Here is a 24,204-nt window from a genome sequence, read left to right on the forward strand (position 1 = left end):
ATCATAATTACCACTACCTTAAAAAAAAACAATCTGCTCAGCAACCTCCCTAAAATTCAAGAGTCTGAAATGTCTACTGCACACTGCTATCCCTCAGGTGTGTCCTTTTATGGAAAGCCAAGAGGTTACTATCCCAAACTTTATGCCTACCAAAAGATCCTATAGTCTTCAGAGAAAAACTTGAACTAGTAGGAAAACGTGACTCCTTTGAAACAAGGCCTTGCTATATAAAGTGGCTCAGTGAAAAGAGTTAGACGCTGGATTCAGCCCCCCCATGCTGACAGGACTGGGAATGGAGGGTTGCATGCGAGGCTATGGGCTCAACCACCAACACCCGCTCAAAGGCAAAAAAGAGAAAAGAATGAGAAGTCATCAGATACCTCTCCCCACTCCTCACACACACAAAGGTAAAAAAAAAACTCCACATTATCTCTGAGTCATGTGTCAACACCTGATGAAAATACCACAGAGCACTCTAGCAGTAAAGTTTAGGGACTATGCCCCCCAGAAATACAACAGCCATGGGGCTGTGTGTGATGGCTACTCAATAACAGGCATTAAAGAAATATTTGTTGAACCAATTTTTAAGAATACCCTTATTTATTAAATTTTAAAGGTTCTTTTCACTTGTAAGAGTTCGACTTATACGATTGGAATGTATCATTTTTTAAAAAATCAGGTCTAAGTCCTAGACGTAGATCTCAGCACCACCTTAACTAAATTCTCCTTCTATGGGATAAGGGTCTCTATGTAAACTACTTTTATTAAAGTCCCTTAATTAGCAAATGGATCAGACAGCAGAGATGAGGTTTAAAGAGTCAAGGGTAAACTGAAAATGCCAACTACCCAGAAAAAAAAATGATGGGTTTGAACCTCATTATGTTAATCTGTCAAGATTATTTTAGGCCCTGAGGAAGAAAGACTTAGGGCAATTCTGATGTACCTTTGAGCAACCTTTTACATTGAATTCCATAGCAGCGATAAAATGGGGGTGAGGGAGTGGAAAAAAATCTAAAGCTACAACAAATGACAGGATGTGTGGAAAAACAGGCGAGGCAAGCAAAATGACAGGATGTATATGGGGCAATCCAAAACTGGAGAATGAATATTCAGATATAAACTTCACCTCTTGCACAATTTTGACCAGGAGACCCACAGTAAAGATGATAATAAGAGTAAACTGTTACAGATTGTGATGAGCTGGACAAGTGAGTGAGTCTGTATGTAAACTGCATATAAATCACATCGTAGTAAAGTGAGTGCCTTTGGAGATGATTTGAAGTAGATAGTGATTTTGCCCAAAGTCAGACATAACTAAAATCTAAATCACTTCCTCCCAGTCCAGTAATTTCCATCTCGCTACACCATTTCACTGCAAATTCATTCAAAGATTTTCATTAATGACAATTAATCTTATCTTTAACGCATTAGATAGTTGAAATATGGATGAAATGTCAATTTAGCCAGATTGAAGAGTCTGAAACTTCATCATTTAAAAGAAAGAGGAAAACACTGTCCTTTGTACATTTCTCCATTCTCCATCTCAGTTTCTTAAGTTTGTATTTCAAAGGGTTTTTTTTTTTTTTTAAGTTCTAGTAAGAAAAATCAAACAGGACCACCAAACAATAAGAATTCATCTTGTTGAGTTTTCCCAGCACTCTCTTTTCTCCTGGTTCACATTCTGACCAATGAAAGCCTGACTCAGAGGCGAGTAGAGAAGTAGTCCATTGTGTTGTGAAATCTCAACGAGGCACAAAGGTTCACATGAGGCCTGGCAAACTCAGCCTCCTCAGCCCCTGCCACTCTATAAATGGCTCAAACCCTCTTCAATACCATTACCCAAATTAAAGTCATTTTCAAAGACGACAGACTAACAGGCTAAGACAGAGCAATCAGATAAAGGGGGACTACATTTAATTCCGAGGCGAATTTTTGTTGTTGTTAAAATTGTTTTGGATCGCTGTAAAAATTCAGTGGTATAGAGTCCACCTTAGTAAGAAAAGCTAAGAGAAGTCTTAACAGTAATTACCTAATATAGAAAGTCAATGGTCTTCATATTTTTCATTGCCTTGGGTCGTTTTTTTTCTATTTTTTCCCCTTTTTATAAAAAATATATCTTTAGGAGAGTGACCACAGCTAATTGCAATATTCATGAAGGATGACAAATGATAGAACAGGACGACAGGACACCAGGAAAAGAGCCCAAAGGAAACTCATCAATTTGTGATCCTTCACTGTTTCGGGAAAAAAACCAACCATAAAGTCTCAATTGAAGCTGTAAAATGACTAATTAATCCACTGATGTGGCTAGATTAAAACACAAGAGGGGTTGGTTCCAGAGCTTAGTGTTTTACACTAATGCTCACAATTGTTAAGAAAACTAGGAGGAAAAAAAAAATTGACTGCATGCACCAAAACCTGAGGCAGAAATCTCAGGTGTTCAGTATTTTTTTTTCCCCACAGGCATTGCTAGTTCAAAAACCAAAAATTTAGGGAATACTGGCACTTAGAGGAAAAGGTTTCCACTGTCATTTTAAAATAAGCATTTAAGATAAAAGCTAACAGTTTGCATGGGACAAAAGAAAAATTAGGTAATGCTAAAACAAATGCTAATAATTTAGTGTAATGTACAAAAATTACCACTTTTACTTAAGTATGCCTTAAGAAAAAAGTATAAACTGTATTTACATAATTATACACTTTGTCTTTGACTTCTTTTTCTTCTTTTTCCCATCTTTGCTCATTTTTTCTTTATGTTTTCGAATTTCTCGGACTAACGTATAGAAAGCATCGTCCACACCCTGAAATTTAAGAAAAAAAAACAAAGTGAAGATGTTGAGTATAATAGCATCCGGAAAGCCAGTGTTCGTGGAACTATTCACACTGAGAAAGAACGGGATAGTTTACATTTCTCTTCAAGAAACAAGATGACAACTTTTAGGACTCAAGACATTTTTATACACAGGAACTGTGAACATTCAAAAGAGGTGGGAATAATGGGCACTGAGCAATTGTGGGCCAGAATTGTAACACAAAGGACTTCTTCCCCAGGAGAAATTAACTTGGTACCACGTTTTCTGAATTGGAAAACCTCAGTTGCCAAACTCCAAATGCCTGCCTGCCTACTGTGTTTCTCCCCTTTAGATGAGAAAAATTTTAGAAGTCCTCAAGGCAAAATGATTTCTAGTTTTATACCTACAGAAAATCCTCTGGACGATTTGCCAAGAAATAAAATCCAGATATGGTTTGCAGTTTTCAAGTAATGTTCATTTTAAAATTTATGAGGCTTAAAATGACCCCCAAAAAAAGGATATTAAGTCTGAAAAACACGAATGCTTCTGCTTTGTGGGAAAAAAAAAGCTAAGTATCAATCACCCTCAAATGGTGATGGAGGAGATTCCCTTTGTATTATTTTAGTTTCTGTTTATCTTATTAGTGTTTTTCAAAACCAGCCATATAATAACTGTGGCCATTGAAGCCTGAATTTATTTGTGATCAAGTAAGGTATTTAAGTCAGTTGTGAGAGGGAAAAAAAATGCTTCTGGGCCAGAAGTGTAGCCAAGTGAGTGCTCGCCTAGCATGCAAGAAGTACTGGTTGGGTTCAATTCCTCAGTACCAGAAAAAGCCAGACGTGGCGCTGTGGCTTAAGTGACAGAGCACTAGTCTTGAGCAAAAAGCATCCAAGGACAGTGCCCAGGCCCTGAGTTCAAGCCCCAGGACTGGCAAAAAAAAAACGATTCTAGACCACAGTGTGAAAAGCTGCATTCTAAAAGTGGTAGTAGCCTACAGAAAGGCTATGGTGGGAGCCTTTATTCCACATGCCCCTTGCAATGTCTCTGTTAAAAGGCAAACTAAATGTAAATAAAAGCAAACACAAAACAAACAACAACAAAAAAAACAGTCCAAAAAAATAGGATCCTATTTTAAAATCAGTTCAACCTACTTGTTAGGAACTGCAGAATGCTTAACGCTTCCAAGACTAGACACTAGGGGGCGTCTTGGGACCTCGTACCTGACATAACACTCACGAAAGAGTATCTGAATGAAGTTAAGGAAAAAGTTCCAGGAAGTATAAAAGCTAAAGGTTCACTGAAGTATAAATGAAGGGAACTGTCAGGGGACTGTGTCAGGGGACTAAGGGAAGGAGAGAGAAGAGAAAGAAAAAGGGTAAACAAAACCAATACATGGGATTGGGGATCAAAATGCTTTATGCACCCATGTGGAAAAGGACCAATGAAGCTTGCTGAGGCTGCTCTGTGTTGCAGAAGGGGAAGATGAGGAAGAATGATGACAGGGTTGGATCAAGATACACTGTATGGGTATATGGATGTGTCACAATAAAACCTCCTACAAATAATCGATGCTATTTTCTTTTTCTTTTTGGCCAGTCCTGGGCTTGAACTCAGGGCCTGAGCACTGTCCTTGGGCTTTCTCAAGGCTGGAGCTCTACTACTTGAGCCACAGCACCACTTCTGGCTTTTTTCTATGTATGTGGTACCAAGGAATCGAACCCAGGTCTTCATGCATGCTAGGCAAGCACTCTGCCACTAGGCCAAACTCCTGGCCCCTCGATGCTAATTTTTTAAAAACTGAAGTGGAACTGTAGCTCAAGTGCTACCATGTGCACAAAAGCTCAGAGACAGCACCCGGCTCCTGAGTTCAAGCCCCAGGACCAAGAACAACAAAAAGTAGATAAGTAAATGCTGGATTTGTATATTGGTGCTTTTTTTTAATTGCCTTTTTTTTTTAACCAATTGTAGTAATTGAATTGAAAAGGATACACTGTATAAATATTACACCATGTGTAAATAAATATGGCATACTGAAAATAATTCCAAATTTTACGTGACATGGACCAGCTTCTCCCCTTGTGGAAAGCACTGCTGGTGATTCTATGGAAGACGGGGGCAACGGAAGAATGTTTCCGTGATGCAATCAGCGTCTGGTCACTCATCTTCTCACAATGACAGAACTAAAATGTCTCACTCACCAGCACTTGACAATGGAGAATTTGTAGGCCTCAGCCTGGCTTGCACTTGATAAGCTACCTTAGATAATTTCCACTCCCTGGGGAAATGCCACCATTTGCTTATGTATGTAGACTGCCTTTTTCCTCCTGGGGCAAATCATCATTCTCCATATGCTCACATCAAAAACAACATTAGCATCCCAGGAATTACTTTAAATGAATCCCCTTAGGGGTTATGAAAAACTGGTGTGTCTATGTTATCACTAGCAAGCAAAATTTCAAAAGGCTATTTTAGTTAGCAAGTAAGAGCATTTTTTTTTGTTCATACAAGTGCTATTCAAGTCTACTTAAAAAGTAGATAACTTGACCTTCACACTATGCACAGCGAGAACTATACAGATTAGAACCATAGTGTGTGTGTGTGTGTGTGTGTGTGTATTTGCACTGTTCCTGGGACTTGAACTCAGGGCCTGTGCACTGTCCCTCGGCCTTACATTGAACACTAGTTAGCTGGCCTTGAGCCACAGCTCCACTTCCAGCTTTTTGGAGATTAACTGGAGATAAGAATTTCACAGACTTTGGAGCCAGGAGTTTAGCCTAGTGGGAGAGTGCTTGTCTAGCATACACAAAGACCTAGGTTCAAGTCCTTGGTAACACATACATGCCCAAGGACAGTGTTCAAGCCCAGGACTGGCATAAAAAATTTAAAAAAAAAAAGGGAAGGAGGAAGAAGGAAGAAGAATAATTATTATTTCACAGACCTCACTGCCTAACCTGTTTTAAAATGATTCTTAGACCTTAGACTCCTGAGTAGCTAGAATTATAGGTGTGAGCTACCAGGACACCGCTTTTCTTTGTTTTAAATATAAATTAAGAAAAAGCTTTATTCCAAGTAGTTCTGTCTTTAAGAATTATAGTGAGACAATCAGAAGAATTAAAACCATCACATAAATCCAGCCATGATTCTGTTCCCGTAAAAGTGGGTTTTCAAATTGTACTGTGTTGTTAAATTTTGACACTACTTTTAAAGTGCTGCTTTACATAACGGTACTAAAAAATAGTGAACTCAAATATCTCTAAAATCCCAGAAATGTTTATTCTGAGCTAATAGATTAGCATTCTACAAGTCTTAGGAACAGATTTACTTTGGGAGGTTACATGAATTATTTCAGACCTAAGAGTCACCAAATCAACATTTAGTTTCATTAGTACAATAAATGATATTCCTAGTTGTTTTGAAATTTTATGGGCTCAAAGAACGCTATGGCATGCAACCACAGTTCAGGACAAAAATTCAAGCTTTGATATGAATTTTCTGCCATCTGCTGAAGCACTTGCTGGTTAGACAGAATTGAATACTGACTGGTTTATGAAGAAAAAGGAAAGGGCTCCACTCAATAAAGCTTTCCTGGGCAGCGACTGCATGCCAAGAACCACACATAGCAATAATAAAAATACAGTTTTCCTAAGATTCTATCGCTAGTGTAAGAATAAGACACAGTTTAACACAGGAAGCCGTTCATCATTAAAAATGGTACACTGGAAAAACACAAGAAGAGGGCCAGGCCTAAAAGGTTCTGAAGAGACAAGAGAGTGTGTTGGGGGGGGGAGTGGATCATGACCTTGAACACAGCCAGGGGCAGGACACACATTCGAGAGGAGGAGATGGCACTGCGTGTGTTTATGTTAGAATGACATTCCGGCAAGATGGCAGGCGGGAAGCAGGTATATAATTTGTTACAGGATGCTGGACTTCAGTGCCCAGTAAAGCAGGGATAATTCTTCTAAGAGCTCTACATGCCTAAGGAATGACAGTGGCAACAGATAAAACAAGACAGGGGTGGAGAGAGAGAGAGACAGAGAGATAGAGGGAGAGAGAGAGAGGGAGAGGGGGAGAGGGAGAGAGGGAGAGGGGGAGAGAGAGAGAGAGAGAGAGAGGGAGGGAGGGAGGGGGAGAGAGACACACCCAGCAGGGAATCCAAGAGGCCTGAACAAATGATGGGATAAGATGTTAACAAGTCACGGGGTAAAATTTAGGATGTTTCCAGAGGCATGTGAAAAGCAAGGATGTGCGTTATCCTGACACAGTGTTCACATGGATACAAGAGGAGTTGGGACAACTGAGTTAGCGAATACAGGAGGACAACCCTTATTTTGTTTATACAATGTCCAAAAGGAAAAACACACACACACACACTGGAATAAGAAGGGCCTTTTCCACCTTCTGGATCATTCTATCTGAATTCTCTACAACACTTACGAGATTTGAGCTGCTTCTAAAACTGGTCTCTGACTGCCCTTAAAAATTAAAAAAAAAAAAAAAACAACAACAAAAAAAAACCAGAAAGAAAAAAGGCAATGGGTATCTTACTCAAACCTAATTATATCATGAGAGCTCATGGCAAACATACAGTCATCAAAACAGTCTCAATTATAATAGTCATCGCACCAAAAGACATCTACCAATTATGGAAATAAACTCCTTTTATGGAAACAAACTTCCTTAATATTTCAAATCAGAATACCACACTTAAAAAGTAGTGGTTGTTACTTTGTTGCTTTTGAAAGGCATTCTCCTTTCTGCCAAAAGTCAGATGCTGAAACTTACCAGATTACATTATTACGCATTTTTTAATTTTCACACAGCCAGGAGTCTCTTCTTCTTTGCTGAGTTTTTTCAATCTGTACTGTCGGATCTCTCTCACCAATGTATAAAAAGCATCCTCCACTCTCTGTATTGTAAAACACAACTTCTTTAAAGACTGTTTTGTTGGGAAGAATAATTTACCGGGACAGCCAGAAGTTTGAGATCACGAGCTTTATTTCAATTTTCTTTTCTTAGAAATGAGGCTGAATACCATTTGAGGATGCAGTTTTAAAATATGGGCTAGCACCTGGTTTGTTCTTATAAAAGTTTATGAGTTTCCAAAGAATTTAATTAGGAATGAGACTATGAAAACTGTTATTTAGTATCTGTTTAGACAAGCATTTTAGTTTACTAGTGATGGAATTAAAAGGCTCAAAGTTAGGTTTAAATGTTTTTGTAACTCAAGGAAAACAAATCCTGTGTATTGCTATTCTGTCTCCTAACTCACACAGTACAACAGATCATGTTTTTGTTAAAACTGAACACAAATTAGGAGGCTACTCTGTCATGCAATCTTTTTTGAGTTTATTTTGATAAGCATCATTTTATATGTTCGTATGTATATAGCTATTGAGTTACTGAGACCCTCTATTAAGGCATCCTAGACATATTCCAGTTAACTACAAATGAAGGAAACCATGCACCCTATGTTTTTTTGGGTCTGGCTTACTTTACTTATATATATATATATATATATTTTTTTTTTTTCCAAGTCTTTCCAATCTTCAAGTAGACATTTCCAGACAATTTCTAGGTTTACAGGAGAGGTGGCACAGGGGCCTTTGTAGATGCTAAGAAAGGCCTGTTTACCAAAATATTAAAATATCTGTATATAAATATGAAACAGAAACAATATGGGGTTTTTTGTATCCTTGCTGCAACTCTTAAAAATCACCAGCAGGTGCTGGTGGCTCGCATCTGTCATCCTAGCCACTCAGGAGGCTGAGATATGAGGATCACAGTTCAAAGCTGGCCTAGGCAGGAAAGTCCATGATAATTATATCTAAGCACCAGAAAGCCAATAATGGAACTGTGTGGCTCAAGAGTGTTAGAGCCTTGTTTGCCTTGAGCAAAAATAGCTCAGGAACAATAGCCAGACCCCGAGTTCAAGCCTCAGAACCAGCACAGAAGCCAAAGAATGAATGAACAAATGGATAAACAACTTGCAGAACACTGTTCAAACTCTACTAGCTTGTTCCTTGTATTTCAACTTAAATGTTCTAAAGGGATCATTTGTTGATCATGACACAAAAAGTGAAAATATCCTTGAACACTTGTATGTTAAACTTGTCATTTAAAATATGATGTAAAAATCAACGTTAATAAATTCTTTAAAAAAAAGTGAAAATATGCTATTATACAGGTGAAGGTTTTCGTCTCTCCAGCCTAGAAAATTAGACAATACCCTGAAGGACAGAGAGTCTGTACTGCTAATCTGTCCAAAACAATATACTGCCATCTAAAAAGTAGAAGTTGCCATCTAAAAGGGACATGCAAATAAGTGCCAAAGGCAGAATGACAGACACGTGTTCCTGGTGGCTCAAGTCTGTCATCCTAGCTACTCTGGAGGCTGAGATCTGAGGACTGAGATCTGAAGAAGCCAGTCTGGGCAAGAAAGTACGTAAGACTCTCCAATTAACCATCAAAAAAGCCAAAAACGGAGCTGTACCTCAAGTCATAAATACCCACCCACCTTGAGCTTAGAAAAAGCTCAGGGAGGCTGGGAGTTTGGCCTAGTGTTGGAGTGCTTGCCTAGCATGCACGAAGACCCGGGTTCGATTCCTTGGTACCACATACAAAAAAGCCAGAAGTGGTGCTGAGGCTCAAGTGGTAAGTTCTAGCCTTGAGAAAGTTTAAGGACAGTGCTCAGGCCATGAGCTCAGGCCCAGGACTGGCAAAAAAATAAAAATAAAAAGCTCAGGGACAGTGTTCAGGCACCGAGTTCAAGACCCAGAAAGAACACCACCACCACCAACAACAACAAAAAAAGAATATTTACATTCATTCTTCTAAAAGATAGAAACACTGAGAAACGCTGGTATATCTTTATTTCTACTGGTTTTTAATTTTTTTTTTTGCGCTTATTTTGTTCCTTTGGTATTTGAAGAAAAAAACTGTTCACTTTGGCAAGTGGTATACGTCAGCAAGTGGTCAAAGAAGTTTCTTTGAATTAAATCTGACAAAGTGAACCCAGCACTCCCAGCCCCAAGACTTCGATTTTTAGGGCATGTTCGTTTTTACTCACTATAAGAGAAAAAGCATTCCTAGCAGAATGCAGCAAATGTTACCTTCAGATTACAGCTTTAAAATCCATAAAATCAGATGTTAGTTAAGAAGCAGGTATGCAAATACATATTAAAATGTATAATTCCCACTTCTAATATAGCAAATGACATATTTCCATCCAACAATAGAGAAGCACATCATTACTGGCCAAGAAAAAAAATTATTTTAATCATTTTAATTTGTTTTAGTCCGTTTTAAGGCTTGAACTTAAGACCTGGGTACAGTCTATGAGTTCTTTTACTCAAGGCCAGTGGTCCACCATTTTGAGCCACTTTTCTGGTGGTTCATTGGAGATAATTCTCAGACTTTTCTGTCCTGGCTGGCTTTGAACCATGATCCTCAGATCTAAGTCTCCTAAGGAGCTAGGATTACAGGCATAAACCACTGGTAGCCAGCTTTATCTTTATTTTAATGTAGTAAATTTAATCAACTAGCTGAGACAACCACAAATGAAAGTATTTTGCTCTTTTATAAATCATTTGGTGTTGGTAAAAATTAAATCCCTACTTGTATCTGGATATATAAGCTTTTTCATAGCTCTATCATTAATGTTTAAGAGAAAAAGGTCTGTTATCTTTATTCCTGTATCTTTAAGAAAAGTATGTATTTGAAATATTCTTTTAGATGTTTTCTGAGATAATGTCTTGCTCAGGAGTCTAGGCTGCTGTCATTTGATATTTTCACACATACAAAAAAATCGCTTTTTTATTTGAAAACGAACAAAATCACATTCTCGCTCTCTTCTAGAGAAACAAACCAGGCAAAAGCTCATATTTTCTGGAAATTTTTCAGGGGCGCTAAACCTTATTCAGCCTTACCATGCTGAGGCAAGGGGCAAGTCATGACCACCTACTAAATTGGCGGAAGCAAATTTGGATCAAAGTTATTTCTAAAATCAGGTTTGGGTGTGTCTGCTTTTTCAGTGAGCATTCCATCACCAGAATCAGAAGGTGTGATTTTGTTATTTGCAATGCAGAGAGAACCGGAAGCAAGAATCACAAAGAAGAGATGACTTCCCACCCCACTGATTCGGGCTGATTAGCACCTGGAAACCTGCACTAGTAGGAAATCCAAACCGAATTTATGAACTGCAGTCATTTCACATCCTTGAAAAGATTTAAGTTAGTTATTACTCGGTACCAATTGCAAAGTCCTCCTGCCATGAAAATGACAGGCCAGCCTTGTCTGGCCTTCATTAAAACTCACAAAATGGGACACAGCATGGAAAACAGTATCAGGTACATATTCCAAAATTTGTAAATAATTGTTGCAATAAAGTAAAATGAAACATTTAATATCCGTTGTGACAAGATGCCTGCGTTCATTTAATAGGACATCAGCTTTGTAACACATATATGCACTCTAAATGCCTAACAAATTCTAAGTAATGAAAATATGTACAAAGAAAAGCAAGCAGTCTAATTATATAACTTCCTTTTGAGTCAGAAGGTTTGATGATATTTTCCACACAAACCAAGAGTATCAAGTAACCCCACACACAGAGGGGGGAATTCTTAGGGAACAATATTCTGGAATCTCATGTCTTGGCTTTCAGTAGGGATTTCATTTTATCCAAGTATTCTGCTGAACCTGCAAAAATCCTTACAATATTCTTGCAAGAAAAGAACACGTTAAATACCCTAACTACAGAAAGGTAGAGTATCAGTCTGCATGAGTTAAGGAGAGGGGGCTGGGAGTGTGACCTAGTGGTAGAGTGCTTGCCTAACATGTATGAAGCCCTGGGTTCAATTCCTCAGTACCACATACACAGAAAAGGCTGGAAGAAGTGCTGTGGCTCAAGTAGAGTGCTAGCTTTGAGAGAAGGCTCAAGAAACAGTGCCCAGGCCCTGAGTTCAAGCCCTACGACTGGCAAACAACAACAACAAAAAAGGAAATGGAGAAACACACAATTGTACAGATATTCTAAGAACTCACATGGGGTGTCTTAACTTTCTCAAGCAACATTGAGAAGTGCCAAGCTCGAAACAGTACCCCTAACCTAGGCCCCCCACTCATGGTACAAAGCAGATGTTTTAATTCACACGAGTCCCAACTTATGATTCAGATGAATGAACACACTGCATACTGGCAAAACCTAACTCATCTTCCAGATGAAGGCTGAAAACGACCAAAGAACATGGAACCATGGTAGACACAGCAGTGTGTGCCTGTAGTCCCAGATACCCGGGGTGGGTGAAGGAGGCACGTGATCCTTTGAACCCAGGAGGTGGAGTTCAGCCTTGGGGCCTTTGTGACTGGGTCACAAAGCGAAACAATAGTCTGGCCAGGTAATGGGAGTTTTTCAGAAAAAAAGAAAAAAAAAAAAGCCTGTCATCCTAGCTACTCAGGAGGCTGAGATCTGAGGATCGAGGTTCGAAGCCAGCCTCGGGCACTAAAGTCTGTGAGACCCATTTCCAATTAATCACCTGAAAACCGGCTCAATGGGTGGGGCAGTAGCCTTGAGCTGAAGAGCTCAGGGATAGCATCCAGGCCCAGAATTCAAGTCCTACAACTGACAAGATTAAATCAATAAAAACAATGGTTGTCTTTTTAAAAGATTTAAGAAAAAATTATGCACTTATGTTATATGTAATTATATAATATATACATATAACATATGCACACACACACACACACATATATGCTATCTACAATTCTTACTATCTTTAAAAGTGTTAGCAGGGCATGCTTCCCTTTCTCAAAATATGCAAATCTGAAGTTCAAAGTCCTGCCTGAACTACAGTGTTACAAGTTATCTGAAGGGAACAATACAGCCACAGCCTATTTAGTACTTCCACACACAAGCCAACAATGAGCCTGGCATTTTTAAAGGGCCACAGCGGGGGAAACCATCAACCTCTAACAGGAACCACTTTGAGCCCCCAGGGCTCTCAATGTTTATTATCTGGCCCTTTCTAAGAAAAACTTACCAGGACTTCTATTTCTAGCTATGACAACTTCTGAATTAGCTTTCAGTTCCTATTAACTTTAATTTTTTTTTTTTTTTGGTATTTCTATCTTAGGCTCGGGAACAAGACTATAATTTCAGCATGTCAGAAATTGCTAGTGTACTACAATAAAGATATGCGAGTATCAGATAAGTAACAAAACTTTCTGCAAAAGGCAGGCCTTCAAACTTTACAAAACCTGGAAATTAAAACAAACCTATGTTATGTTACAACTCCTACTAAAGTTATTTTTGAATAGCTCTTTCGAATCTTCCAAATATGCACTTATCAACTTTAAGAATAATGAATGATTCAAAGCAAATTATTTCCTTTTTTTTTATATTTTACTGTCAGGGTAATATAATCAAAGCAAATTATTTTCTAAGTGAATCAGCAAGCCCACTTACATCATAGATAAATTAAATAGGGCTGGGAAAGTGGCTTAGAGATGGCATGAAGGCCTGGGTTTGATTCCTCAGTACCACATAAATAGAAAAAGTTGGAATTGGCATAATAGCTTTGAGCATAGAGAGGCTCAGGGTCAGTGCCCAGTCCCTGAGTGCAAGGCCTAGCTAGGACTGGCAAAAAAAAAAAAAAAAAAAAAAAGGAAAAAATGAAATATGTAAGTCACAGCTTAGGAGCATCTATTACTTGAAAATATCAATAAAACATAAAGGCAAGACAGCCAAGTATTATGTCAAGTGTCCTTCTATTATGCTCTCTACATATGAGTCAGATGACCCATCTGAATGCTGTGAAGCCCTTCAAGGGAATCCTGTAACTTCAAAATGCTGTACTTTTTGGGGTACAATCAGTCAAGCCAAGAAATGCAGCTGGGGTGGTACCAGGCCAGCCCAGAGGTGTAGGGAGGTAGGGGGAAAGGAAGCCCCAGCAGGGCATCTTAGTGCAATCGCCCCCGATTCCCTGCTAGGCTCAGTCGACACACCTGCTACAAGTCTGAGACTGCCCTCTCCTGCAGTCCTTTACACGTGTGCTGTGTGAAAACCTATCTTTTCAAGTTATCAATAATACAAGTAAAAGACCACTCACTCATGGCACAATCTGGCTAGGAGGTTTGCGAATGTGTTCTATACAATTCTGTCTTTTGAGTTTTGTTTCATAAGGAAATGTAAAGCACAGAAGTTCTGCATAGAATCATGTTTCCTGAGTTCGTTCTCCCCTGAGAAACACCAAGCTGGAGAAAACCAAATGCCAGTAGCTTACATCTGTAATCCTAACTACTCTGGAGGCTGGGAGGTGAAGATCATGGTTCGAAGCCAGCTAGAGAAGGAAAGTCCTTGAGACTATTTACAAGAAACTACTCAGAAAAAAAGTGGGAAGTGGTGCTGTGGCTCAGGTAGTCAAGTACCATTTTCTTCTTTTTAATAAAGATGAAAATGAAACCACAAAACCCTTCCCAGGACTTGGGAATCTAGGCTATGACACTGAGGTTATACCTACCAAACTTTCCTTGAACCTGGGAATGAGGGATTCTTGAAATTATTGTATATGGTGGGTAATGTATAAAAGTTCAGTTTTTAATATCTAAATGAAGACTTAAAACAGAGCAGGCTGTTTTCAGGTTTACAGAGTTTGTTTAACCAAAATGAGGTAAATCTGAACAGTAAGGAAATCAGACATTTATTTATCGGAGCTGAAGAGTCTGCTTAGCTCCAGATTACCAAACCCGATAGAATTTCTAACTAGAATACCTATTTTTATACATGTAACATAAGATGAGTTCTTGTTTAACATTTTTAAAATGTACCAGAAGTTACATTTTATTTAATTAATGTATTTATTTTTGCCAGTCCTGGGGCCTGAACTCAGGGCCTCACCCTCAAGGCTAATGGTCTGCCACTTAAGCCACAGAACCACTTCCAGCTTTTTTCTATATATGTGGTACTGAGGAATCGAACCCAGGTCTTCGCATATGCTAGGCAAGCACTCTACCACTAGGCCAAACACAGGGCCCAGAAGTTACATTTTATACAAAGTTATGTAAGGGGAACAGAAAAACCCAATTTATGAATCATAAAATTGGCAAGCTGCTAAATATGTGGAAGTTGTATGCCATCATGTCTTTACGTAATACTTCCTAAGATTTCTAAACAAGATACACTCTTCTACAGAGATTAAATGATACCAAATGAAATTACTAGATTTTACCTAATGAAATCCATTTTTAACATGAAGATAAGGTTTGAAACAAAACTCAGGCTTCATGTGGCATTAATTTTTGTAGGAAAAATATAGCAAATGAATGTTTGAGCATTCATTTCTACTTGCTTTCTAAATATTCCCTTACTTTAGTGAGAACTTTCTCCAAAAGTATAGCATCAAAAAGAAAAAAAAAAAAGTTCTGCCAAAGTGAATATCTTCAACTAGAACTTGTAACAGAGCTTGTAAAAGAAGAAAATCAAAATCAGTGGTACTGTCTTTAGTATATAATTGAAGGAAGAATCCACATTTCTTGAATCCTGTACTTGTAAGATATGCCCAGAGAGACAAAATTTTCATTGTGAAAAGAAAACATAATATCCAGTGTGGTGGGTGGAGAAGGCTGAGACAAGAGAATGAAGAGTTCAAGACAAGCCTGGACTATCCAGACTGTCTTCATCCACTCCCTATCCAAAAGAAAAGAAAGGAAACAAGGCCACAAATATCATGTACATACACACTAGTTAAGCACCGACCCCCCAACAAAAAGAACACTGTTTTACTTCCTAGTTCAGCAAGGAGGGAAACAATCAACCAACATCACATGATTTAGCATGCAGCAGCAGCAGTAATCACCATGAGTGAATCTCATCACCTGATTTGCTTTGCAGATGACTCTGATTTTACTCACCTGTCTTGTCTTTGCTGAGGTCTCAATGAAAGGAATTCCGTAACTTCTTGCTAAATCCTGAGCCTGCTTTGTATCTACTGTTCTAGAAGGCAAATCACATTTATTTCCTACTAGGACCATAGGTACATCTTCAGAGTCTTTGACTCTTTTAATTTGTTCTCTGGGGAAAACAAAACAAGACAAAACAAAGTTGTAAGAGCAGCATTAGTAAAGCAATCCTTCTGCCTTAGAAAACTGGAGTGCAATGAAGAGTGCCACAGAATCCCTTCTTTCCATCCTACAAATTTCTCTTTGGTATTTCCCCCACCCCCTGTCTTAATCAAAAACTTTGCTTATGACTTAAAGATCAAATATGTATCCAAGTAAAACTATCATCAAAAAAGTTTCTATGTAGGTAGATAACAAACAGAAAAGTCTGGAAAATTCTAGATTAAAATACTAAACCTGACATTTTCTCTCTTTTAAATAGAGTATTAATTATCATATATATATATACACATGGATATGGTAAAAAAAAAAGAATGCACATATATATAATATCTTCAACAAGACATAAATTATCAGTAGTCATATAACTTAAATTTCAATAGCCCGGCCCCATGGGATGGATAGATAGTTCAAGACCCCAGACAACAAGCACCAAGACCCCACTGTTTCTCCTCGTCTTCACACCAATGATAAAGTTTAACTACATCAGGCACAGTCATGCATTAATTACCAGAACAATGATAGCAGTCTCTAATGAGATGCTCTGAAAACTTAGGAACTGTTTATTTCTGTAGTTTTGCATCAAATCTTTTCAGACCAAATCTGAGCAATAAAGATTTACTCTATTATCTCAAAAGAAAAAAAAAGGGGGGGGGAATGGCAGCTGGGAAGACTGATTTTTAGAAGATCAACAACGAAGTAACTACAGTTTATTTTGTTAAGTCTTTCACATCTTGCTACTTTTCAATGTATGATGTGGAGAAACTCTAGATTTGGGGTCAAATTATTATCCTTCAGGATCTGCCATGAACTTCAAAGATATCGCTTGAGAACACCGTAGACAGAAGTGTAAAACAAAACAAAACAACAACAAAAAAAACTGGTCCAAGCCAGGCACGGTGGCTCATACCTGTAATCCTAGCTACTCAGGAGGCTGAGATCTGAGGATCGTGGCTCAAAGCCAGCTTGGTGCAGGAAAGACCCATGAGACTCTTATCTCCAATTAACCGGAAGTGGCACTGTGGCCCAAGGGGTAGGGCAGTAGACTTACGCCCAGGCCCACGACCAATTTAAAACAAAAACAAAAACTGATCTAAATCTCAATCCTTCGAGTTGATAAATAGATTTGGGGAAGTTAAAAAATTTCAACTATATACCACTCTACACAAACACTACAACTACTACACTCCACCCAGGTTTCTCCAGTAATAGACTGAACATGTTATCAGATATATTCATAAATAAGACATTAAGTAGGCTGACTTGCTCTTATAGAACAGAACCAGCACATGGAATATTTGCTAAATATGTAGTTTTGTGAAAACTGTACACTCCCAAAGAAACAAGTATGTTTGATACATTGATTACGCAGGTTGTCTTATGCAGATTCATCATTCTTTAAAAAAAAAAAAACCACTTCCTTTACAGCATTCAAGTTATCACACACACACACACATACACACACACACAGAGTCATTATTAGTTAATGCAATCCAAGAGATCCTACATTATATAAAGATGAATATTTTTTAATCGTTTGAGTGGAAGCAATTCAAGTTATCTTTTCATATTTCTGCTTATAATTCATCTTTTTACAATGGGTCTAGGAAAAGTTTTAGATCTTCTGAACAGTGGACAATTCCTAAGTCTTTGGAGTCTGGCAGGCCCCAGTCCCTCCCTCCTACTCTCAGCCCATTACCACTCACGCAGTCTGGGATTCTCATTTTCAAGGGCTTCCCTTATGAGACCAACATTAACTTTTAACTCCTTTACCTTGGATCAACATTGGGTATATGGTACTTAGCAAATAGTCAATACTGCAGAGCTACCATTACTTCTAAATTCAAGGTAAACCCACCTATAATGGTGAATATCTTCAAATGACTTAGTATTATTTATGGCAAATACACACAGAAAGCCCTCCCCAGTTCTCATGTACTGGTCCCTCATTGCACTGTATTCCTCTTGACCTGCTGTGTCGAGAATATCCAGGAGACACGTCTCTCCATCAATTACTACTTGTTTCCTGTAGGAATCCTGGGAAGGGAGAAACACAATCTGGGTTATTACAATGCATCTTGAGGACGGTGGCAGTCACAACAACAGGAAGAGTGAACAATCCCTGCTCCAAGTGGGCAAAGAACTTGAATAGGTACTTCTCTAATACACACGGATGGCTAATAAACACACCAGCAGGTCACCACTGATTAGGGAAATGCAAAGTAGGAGACACCCGTCTAGCATCCATGATGAGGTGGCTAGTTTTGAGCAAAAGAAAAACAAAATCAAAGCAAGGGTGACTGGGGGCTATGGATGGTGAGTATGGCCAATACGAGAATGGTCCGGCAGCTCCTGAAAAGTGAGGGAAGAGTTACCATGTGACCTGGCCGTCTCACTTGTATCCATCCTGATGAATGCAGACACAGTACGGAGTACCAGGGCTGAAATCTAGACACACAGCCATGTCCCATGACCAATGGGTGACTCCATAAGTGGACTTCACGTGTACAGAGTGTTCAATTCCGATACACGCTACAACACAAGTGAAATCTTGGAAACACTGCTGAGAAACAACAGACAGAAACAAATACACAAATCCCACATCGTATCAGACACCTGAGCTAGGAAAATGCATCAGAAGTTGAATAGAGGCGAGGGGAGGAGGAGCAGGAGTTGTTGTCTGATGTGGGGGGTGGGGGGGAGGAACCTAATACAAATAACTACCAATTCTTTATCCACATAGGACAATATAGCAACTTGCAAACTGCCATGCTTCTACTTTACTTTTACTTTCTTGCCTGGGCTGGCTTTGAACTGCAATCCTCAACTTTCAGCCTCTTGGTAGTAAGGATTATAGGCATGAGCCACTGGCATACAGGCAGGAAGTCATGGGACTTGAACTCTTGGCCTGAGCACTGTCCCTGAGTTCTTCAGCTCAAGGCTACCGCCCTATCCCCCGAGCCACAGCACCACTTCTGGTTTTCTGGTGGTTCACTGGAGATGAGTCTCACGGTCTTTAGTGTCTGGGCTGGCTTTGAACCGTGATCCTCAGATCTCAGCCTCCTGAATAGCAAGGATTACATGCTTGAGCCACCTCATCTAGCAAGAAGCTGTCATTTTTAAATTACAAAATACTAAGCTAGTAAGAGGGATCTTCTAACTTTATGTAATAAGGAAGTTTTTAGTGTGAAAATACAACCGAAATCATACATAGAGTAAAGCGTTTATAAGTTGGAAAGGGTTAAGAATAGGGAGAATTGTGGGTTCTTCAAACTGTATTAAATTTTGCATCTTGAATAGGGCAAAGCTAGCACAAGGCCAAATCAGGCAAAAGCTAGAGATGACTCTATCTGAAAAAAAAAAAAAAAGAAAGAAAATGGATGAGGGGCTCAACTCTAGTGGTAGATCAAGCACAAAATATATAACAATATAAATATATATATATATATATTTGATATTTTAAAAGCAATTTACTTGAGAAACAGTAACATCACACTGTCTGTGTCATTGGCATCTTGTTCTATTGATTTTGGTGTGATTTCTTTTTAAGGTTTTCCCAGTTGGATTACGTGCCTTTAATTGTTCTGACGAACAGAAACTCATCTGGACATTTGGAAGCTAAGGTTAAATACTCAGATAGGGTAAATCCACAGGCAATAAATTATTAGGTTATCCAGCACATCCATATTAATGTACTCAACTGGGTTTTTCAAAGCAGATAATAATCTGAGCGTGGGTAAACACAGCTATCACAAGAACCAATGAACTTTTACTAAAGTGAATAGTGTTAATAGTAATTACAGCAATAAGAGTGTAATACCGAGACCTAACTTAAGTCACTGACACTAGGAGAATCTCTTCAAAAGCATTACATCTTCCCCTCACCTCATGTTTTCTTTGGGGACTTATTGGGAATTATTTGCAGTTTTCTTAATGAGCTATGTATCTGAGTGCTCACCTCTTGGGAAAGTGGAATATTTATTTTTACTTTCTTAATGCTGAGGTAGTTTATGTTACTCTTCTAAAAGAATTACATGACTTTGTTGTAGAATGAAGTGTTCCACACTGTGATGTGACCATTCTTAAAAGGAGCTAGAAATATCTCCTATTGCCTGCTATGTTAGAATAATAACAAAAAAGATGTAAGGCAGAAGAAATCAGATGTAAGCAGACTTAAGAATCCATCTCCATTCATCCACCACTCTCTCCTCTGTACCACGGGACTAACTGCTGAAAAACTAAGTAATATCTTGTACAGAGTAGACTATGAGCATCCTTCAGCCAAAATCAGAAATGCCTGAGACTCCAAAACATTGTTGCTTTTGAAATAGGTTCAACTGGTAAAAATCTGCACAAATAGCCCCACATCCAATCAAGATCTCTGAACTGACACGTTGGTATATTCAATTTATACATAAGTTTACTCACATGCCTGTCTACACTGTTAAATCTTTCCAAAGGATATAAATGTAGTGGGGAAAAAGACCATGTAGCTGGGTGCTGGTGGTCATGCCAGTATAATCCTACTCAGCAGGCTGAGATCTGAGGATCACAGTTCAAAGCCAGACTGGACAGGAAAAGTCCATGAGACTCTTATTTCCAATAATCTACTCAGAAAAAGCCAGAATGGCACTGTGGCTAAAGTGGTAGAGCACTAACCTGGAGCAAAGAGGCGCGGGACAGGGCCCAGGCCCAGGTCAGCCCCAGGAATACAAAAACAAACCAATGCGTGCAACACCTACAATGAAGGCTGCATATCAAGCTTTCCATGATGAAAGATCTAGTGTGTTCTGTTTTCTGGACTGTACTTTTGACCCCTATAAAGAACAAGGAAGAAGGAATGAAGGAAGGTGGAGAAAAAGAATGGAGACAGGGACATACTTTAGGCAATCTCGAGAAGAAACAACAGAACCTGAATTAAGATGGCAGCAGCAGCAAGGACAGACAAAACTTCCCTGAAAGCTACTTAACTGGTAAAACTAGCAGAACAAGCCCCCTCCAGTGGCTCACAGCTATAATTCCAGCTCCTATGGAAGCTGAGATCTGAGGATCACAGTTCAAAACCAATACTGAGCAGAAAAGTCTGTGGGATTCTTTACCTCCAATGAAGCACCTAAAAGCTGGAAGTGAAGCTGTGGCTTAAGTGGTAGAGTGTTAGCCTTGGGGAAAAAAAAGCTCATGGGTAGGACCCGGGGCCTGAGTTCCAGCCCAAGTACTAAGTAGGAATAAATAAATAATAAATAGCAGAACTACTCGTACTGGGTTCAAGTGCTAGTATACATACATACACAGGTAAATAAATAAACAAATGCAGAATTACCCTCACTGGGTTCAAGTGCTAATAATGGGTACCAATAAATAAATAGATAAATGCATAACTACTCTCATAAATTGCTAGTAGGAATGTGACCAGTATAGCCACCGAGAAACACTTGACATTTTTCCTCTTAAAAGTCATTACAGATGGACGAGATGACTCATGGCTATAATCCTAGCTACTCAGGAGGCTGAGATCTGAGGATCTTGGTTCAAAGCCAGACTGGACACTAAAGAATGTGAGACTCATCTCCAATTAATCACTAGAAATCGGGAAGTGGCACTATGGCTCTGGGGTAGCTGAAGAGCTCAGGGACAGTGCCCAGGCCCAGAATTCAACCCCCATGACTCACCAAAAAAAAAAAAAAAAGTCCTTACACAGGCGTTATCCCATGACCTAGCCAATCTATGTCTACTTATATACCACTGAGAACAGAAATGTAAGATCATACAAATGCTTATTAACAGCATTATTCAGAACAGCCAAAAGAGAATTCTGAGCTTTGCAAGTGATATTTCAAGTTTTCATGGATGGGACTAAGAGGGGAAGAAGAGAAAAGAGGAGTGTCATTTTCTTAAATCCCCAGTATATGGGGTGGCTTAGTAGAAATGACCCATAAGCAGTCTGGTGCTCAGACCAGAAATGTCAGCTAGAGACCGGCCTGGAGTGCACTCTGCTATGTTCCACTGAATTGTGGTGTGGACTTGGGCAAAGTACAAACATGTCACCTGCTCCAGCTATTGTGTCCCACATAGATTAAGTCAAACTCACTAGGTTACCAGTGGCTCACGCCCTATCATCCCAGCTACTCAGGAGGCTGAGATCTGTGGATCACTGTTCAAAGCCAGCGTAGGCATGAAAGTCTGACATTCTTATCTCCAATGAACCACCAGAGAACTGTAAGTGGTGCTGTGGCTCAAATGGTAGAGTGCTAGCCTTGAAGAGGCTGAAGAGCTTAGCTGAAGAGCTTAGGGACAGAGCCCAGGCCCAGAGTTCAAGCCCCAAAACTCCCCCAAAACAAAAGTTATACAGGACTACAAATCCATCAAGGTTATAAAGATCAGGAAAAAAATCCCTCTATAAAATGCAAGTGGCTAAGTTACTTGTATTCCTTTGCCTATCACACTGGTATATGCTACTCTAAGCCATAAACAAAGGTAGGTCATTGGTTTACTGTTCCATTAGGAAGAGTCCAGAAACAGCATTTTGTTCTTATAAAATCAGAGGACAATTCTAGTTGAAAAAGCTTGGGTAGAGCTACTCCCCATACTTCAAAACATAACAGAAGGAAGTGGTGCTGTAAACTCAAGCGGTAGAAAGCCAACCTTGAGCAAAAGCATCTGAGAAACAGTGCCCAGGCCCTGAGTTCAAGCCCCAGGACCAAAGCACACACACACACACACACACACACACACACACACACACACCAGGAAGGGAAGAAACTGAGCTGGGTATGCCTATAATCCTAGCCCTGAGTTCAAGCCCCAGGACCAAAGCACACACACACACACACACACACACACACACACACACACACACACACACACACACACACACACACACACACACACACACACACACACACACACACACACACACACACACACACACACACACACACCAGGAAGGGAAGAAACTGAGCTGGGTATGCCTATAATCCTAGCCCTGAGTTCAAGCCCCAGGACCAAAGCACACACACACACACACACACACACACACACACACACACACACACACACCGAGGATTACAGTTTAGATATAGTCTAGGCAGGAAAGTCAGTGAGACTTTTTAGTTCGCCACCAGAAAACCAGAAAGGGCACTGTGGCTCAAAGTGGTAAAGAGCACTAGCCTTGAGCAAAAGACCTCAAGGGCCTAAGATCAACCCCCATCACCACCAACAACAAAAATAAATAAAATAAATAGAGCTGGACAAGTTTCAGGGGAAGAGAGTGAAAACTGACAATTATGCAGGAGTTACGTTCTGATTGGCAAACAAGGATGGACAGCTTGTTCTCATGACAAACATTTCCATTAAGACATTCTTTTCAAGTACAGATAAGGAAAATAAAGCATACTTTTTCAAATGCTCCTTACCTAGAATTAGATAGCACTAAGTCTAGGACTATAGAGAATACAATGTATACTATTCTCCAGAGAAACTAAAAGCCTGAGTTCAAAACTCTGATTAAACAGGTGCTGGTGGCTTGTGTAATCCTAGCTATTTGGGAGGCTGACAAGAGAGAAGGATCAGGTTTAAAGACAAAAAGCGGGGCTTGGAGGTATGGCTTGGGTGGTAGAGCATAGCTAATGAGTGAAAATGTCAATAGATCAAGAGTTCAAATTCCAGTCTCAACAGCCGGATACAAGAGTGCATAAAAAAGGAGGCTGAGATTGAGAGGATTCTAGTGCCAGGCCAGACAAGTAAAGTGCTTGAAACTCCATCTCAAGAATGAGCTGAGTTTAACAGCCTGTATCTGCCATCTAACAACGGAAGGAAGGGAAAAACTGGAGGATCGAGGTCTAGGGACATATATAGGCAGGAAGCAAGACTCTACTTCAAAAATAACCAAGGCAAAAGAAGGCTGGGAACTTGGGTCAATGGTAGAGTGCCTGCCTAACAAGTTCAAAGTGCTGAGTTCAAACCCCAGTACTGCTCCCACACCCCAAAAAAGTCAAGAATAGTTGAGTAACAAGACTTTGAAAATAAGGATGCAACAAGCACACATCTGTAGCTTACGGAAGTCATGCAGCATTCAACCCACAAATTGATATAAAGGCATCAAGAGGAGAGGCTAGAATAATCATAGATCCAACATAATCTCCAACAGAAGTTATTCTGTGGATTTAACTGACAAATACTTAGCACAGACAGAGACAGACAGGGACAGATGCACACTACTTGTGGTGTTTTTTTGTGCTTTTCTTTTTAAAGGCAATCGCATAATATTCATGTTTCATGTACTTCTCATTCTGTACTT

The 24,204-nt window shown here is 39.4% G+C and overlaps 1 protein-coding gene across 3 annotated transcripts in view; it reads right to left on the reverse strand.

Moving 5' to 3' along the window:
- Window positions 1-261: 261 nt before the first annotated feature.
- Kras (KRas proto-oncogene, GTPase) overlaps window positions 262-24,204 on the reverse strand; it is a 40,204-nt gene continuing 16,261 nt past the window's right edge. The window contains exons 3-7 of one of the 3 annotated variants that reach the window (XM_090324488.1): window positions 17,767-17,945; window positions 15,702-15,861; window positions 7,586-7,701; window position 7,117; window positions 262-2,801 (exon numbers count right to left, since the gene is read on the reverse strand). In XM_090324488.1, the coding sequence (XP_090180614.1) occupies window positions 2,685-2,801; window position 7,117; window positions 7,586-7,701; window positions 15,702-15,861; window positions 17,767-17,945 (573 nt within the window). In that variant the 3' untranslated portion in view covers window positions 262-2,684. Of the gene's footprint in view, window positions 2,802-7,116; window positions 7,118-7,577; window positions 7,702-15,701; window positions 15,862-17,766; window positions 17,946-24,204 lie in introns of all 3 variants that reach the window. The other 2 variants (XM_090324486.1, XM_090324487.1) reach the window with 2 other exon arrangements.

The sequence above is a fragment of the Megascapheus bottae genome, chromosome 35, assembly GCF_031878675.1.
Source record: "Megascapheus bottae isolate mThoBot1 chromosome 35, mThoBot2.hap1, whole genome shotgun sequence".
NCBI lineage: Eukaryota > Metazoa > Chordata > Mammalia > Rodentia > Geomyidae > Megascapheus > Megascapheus bottae.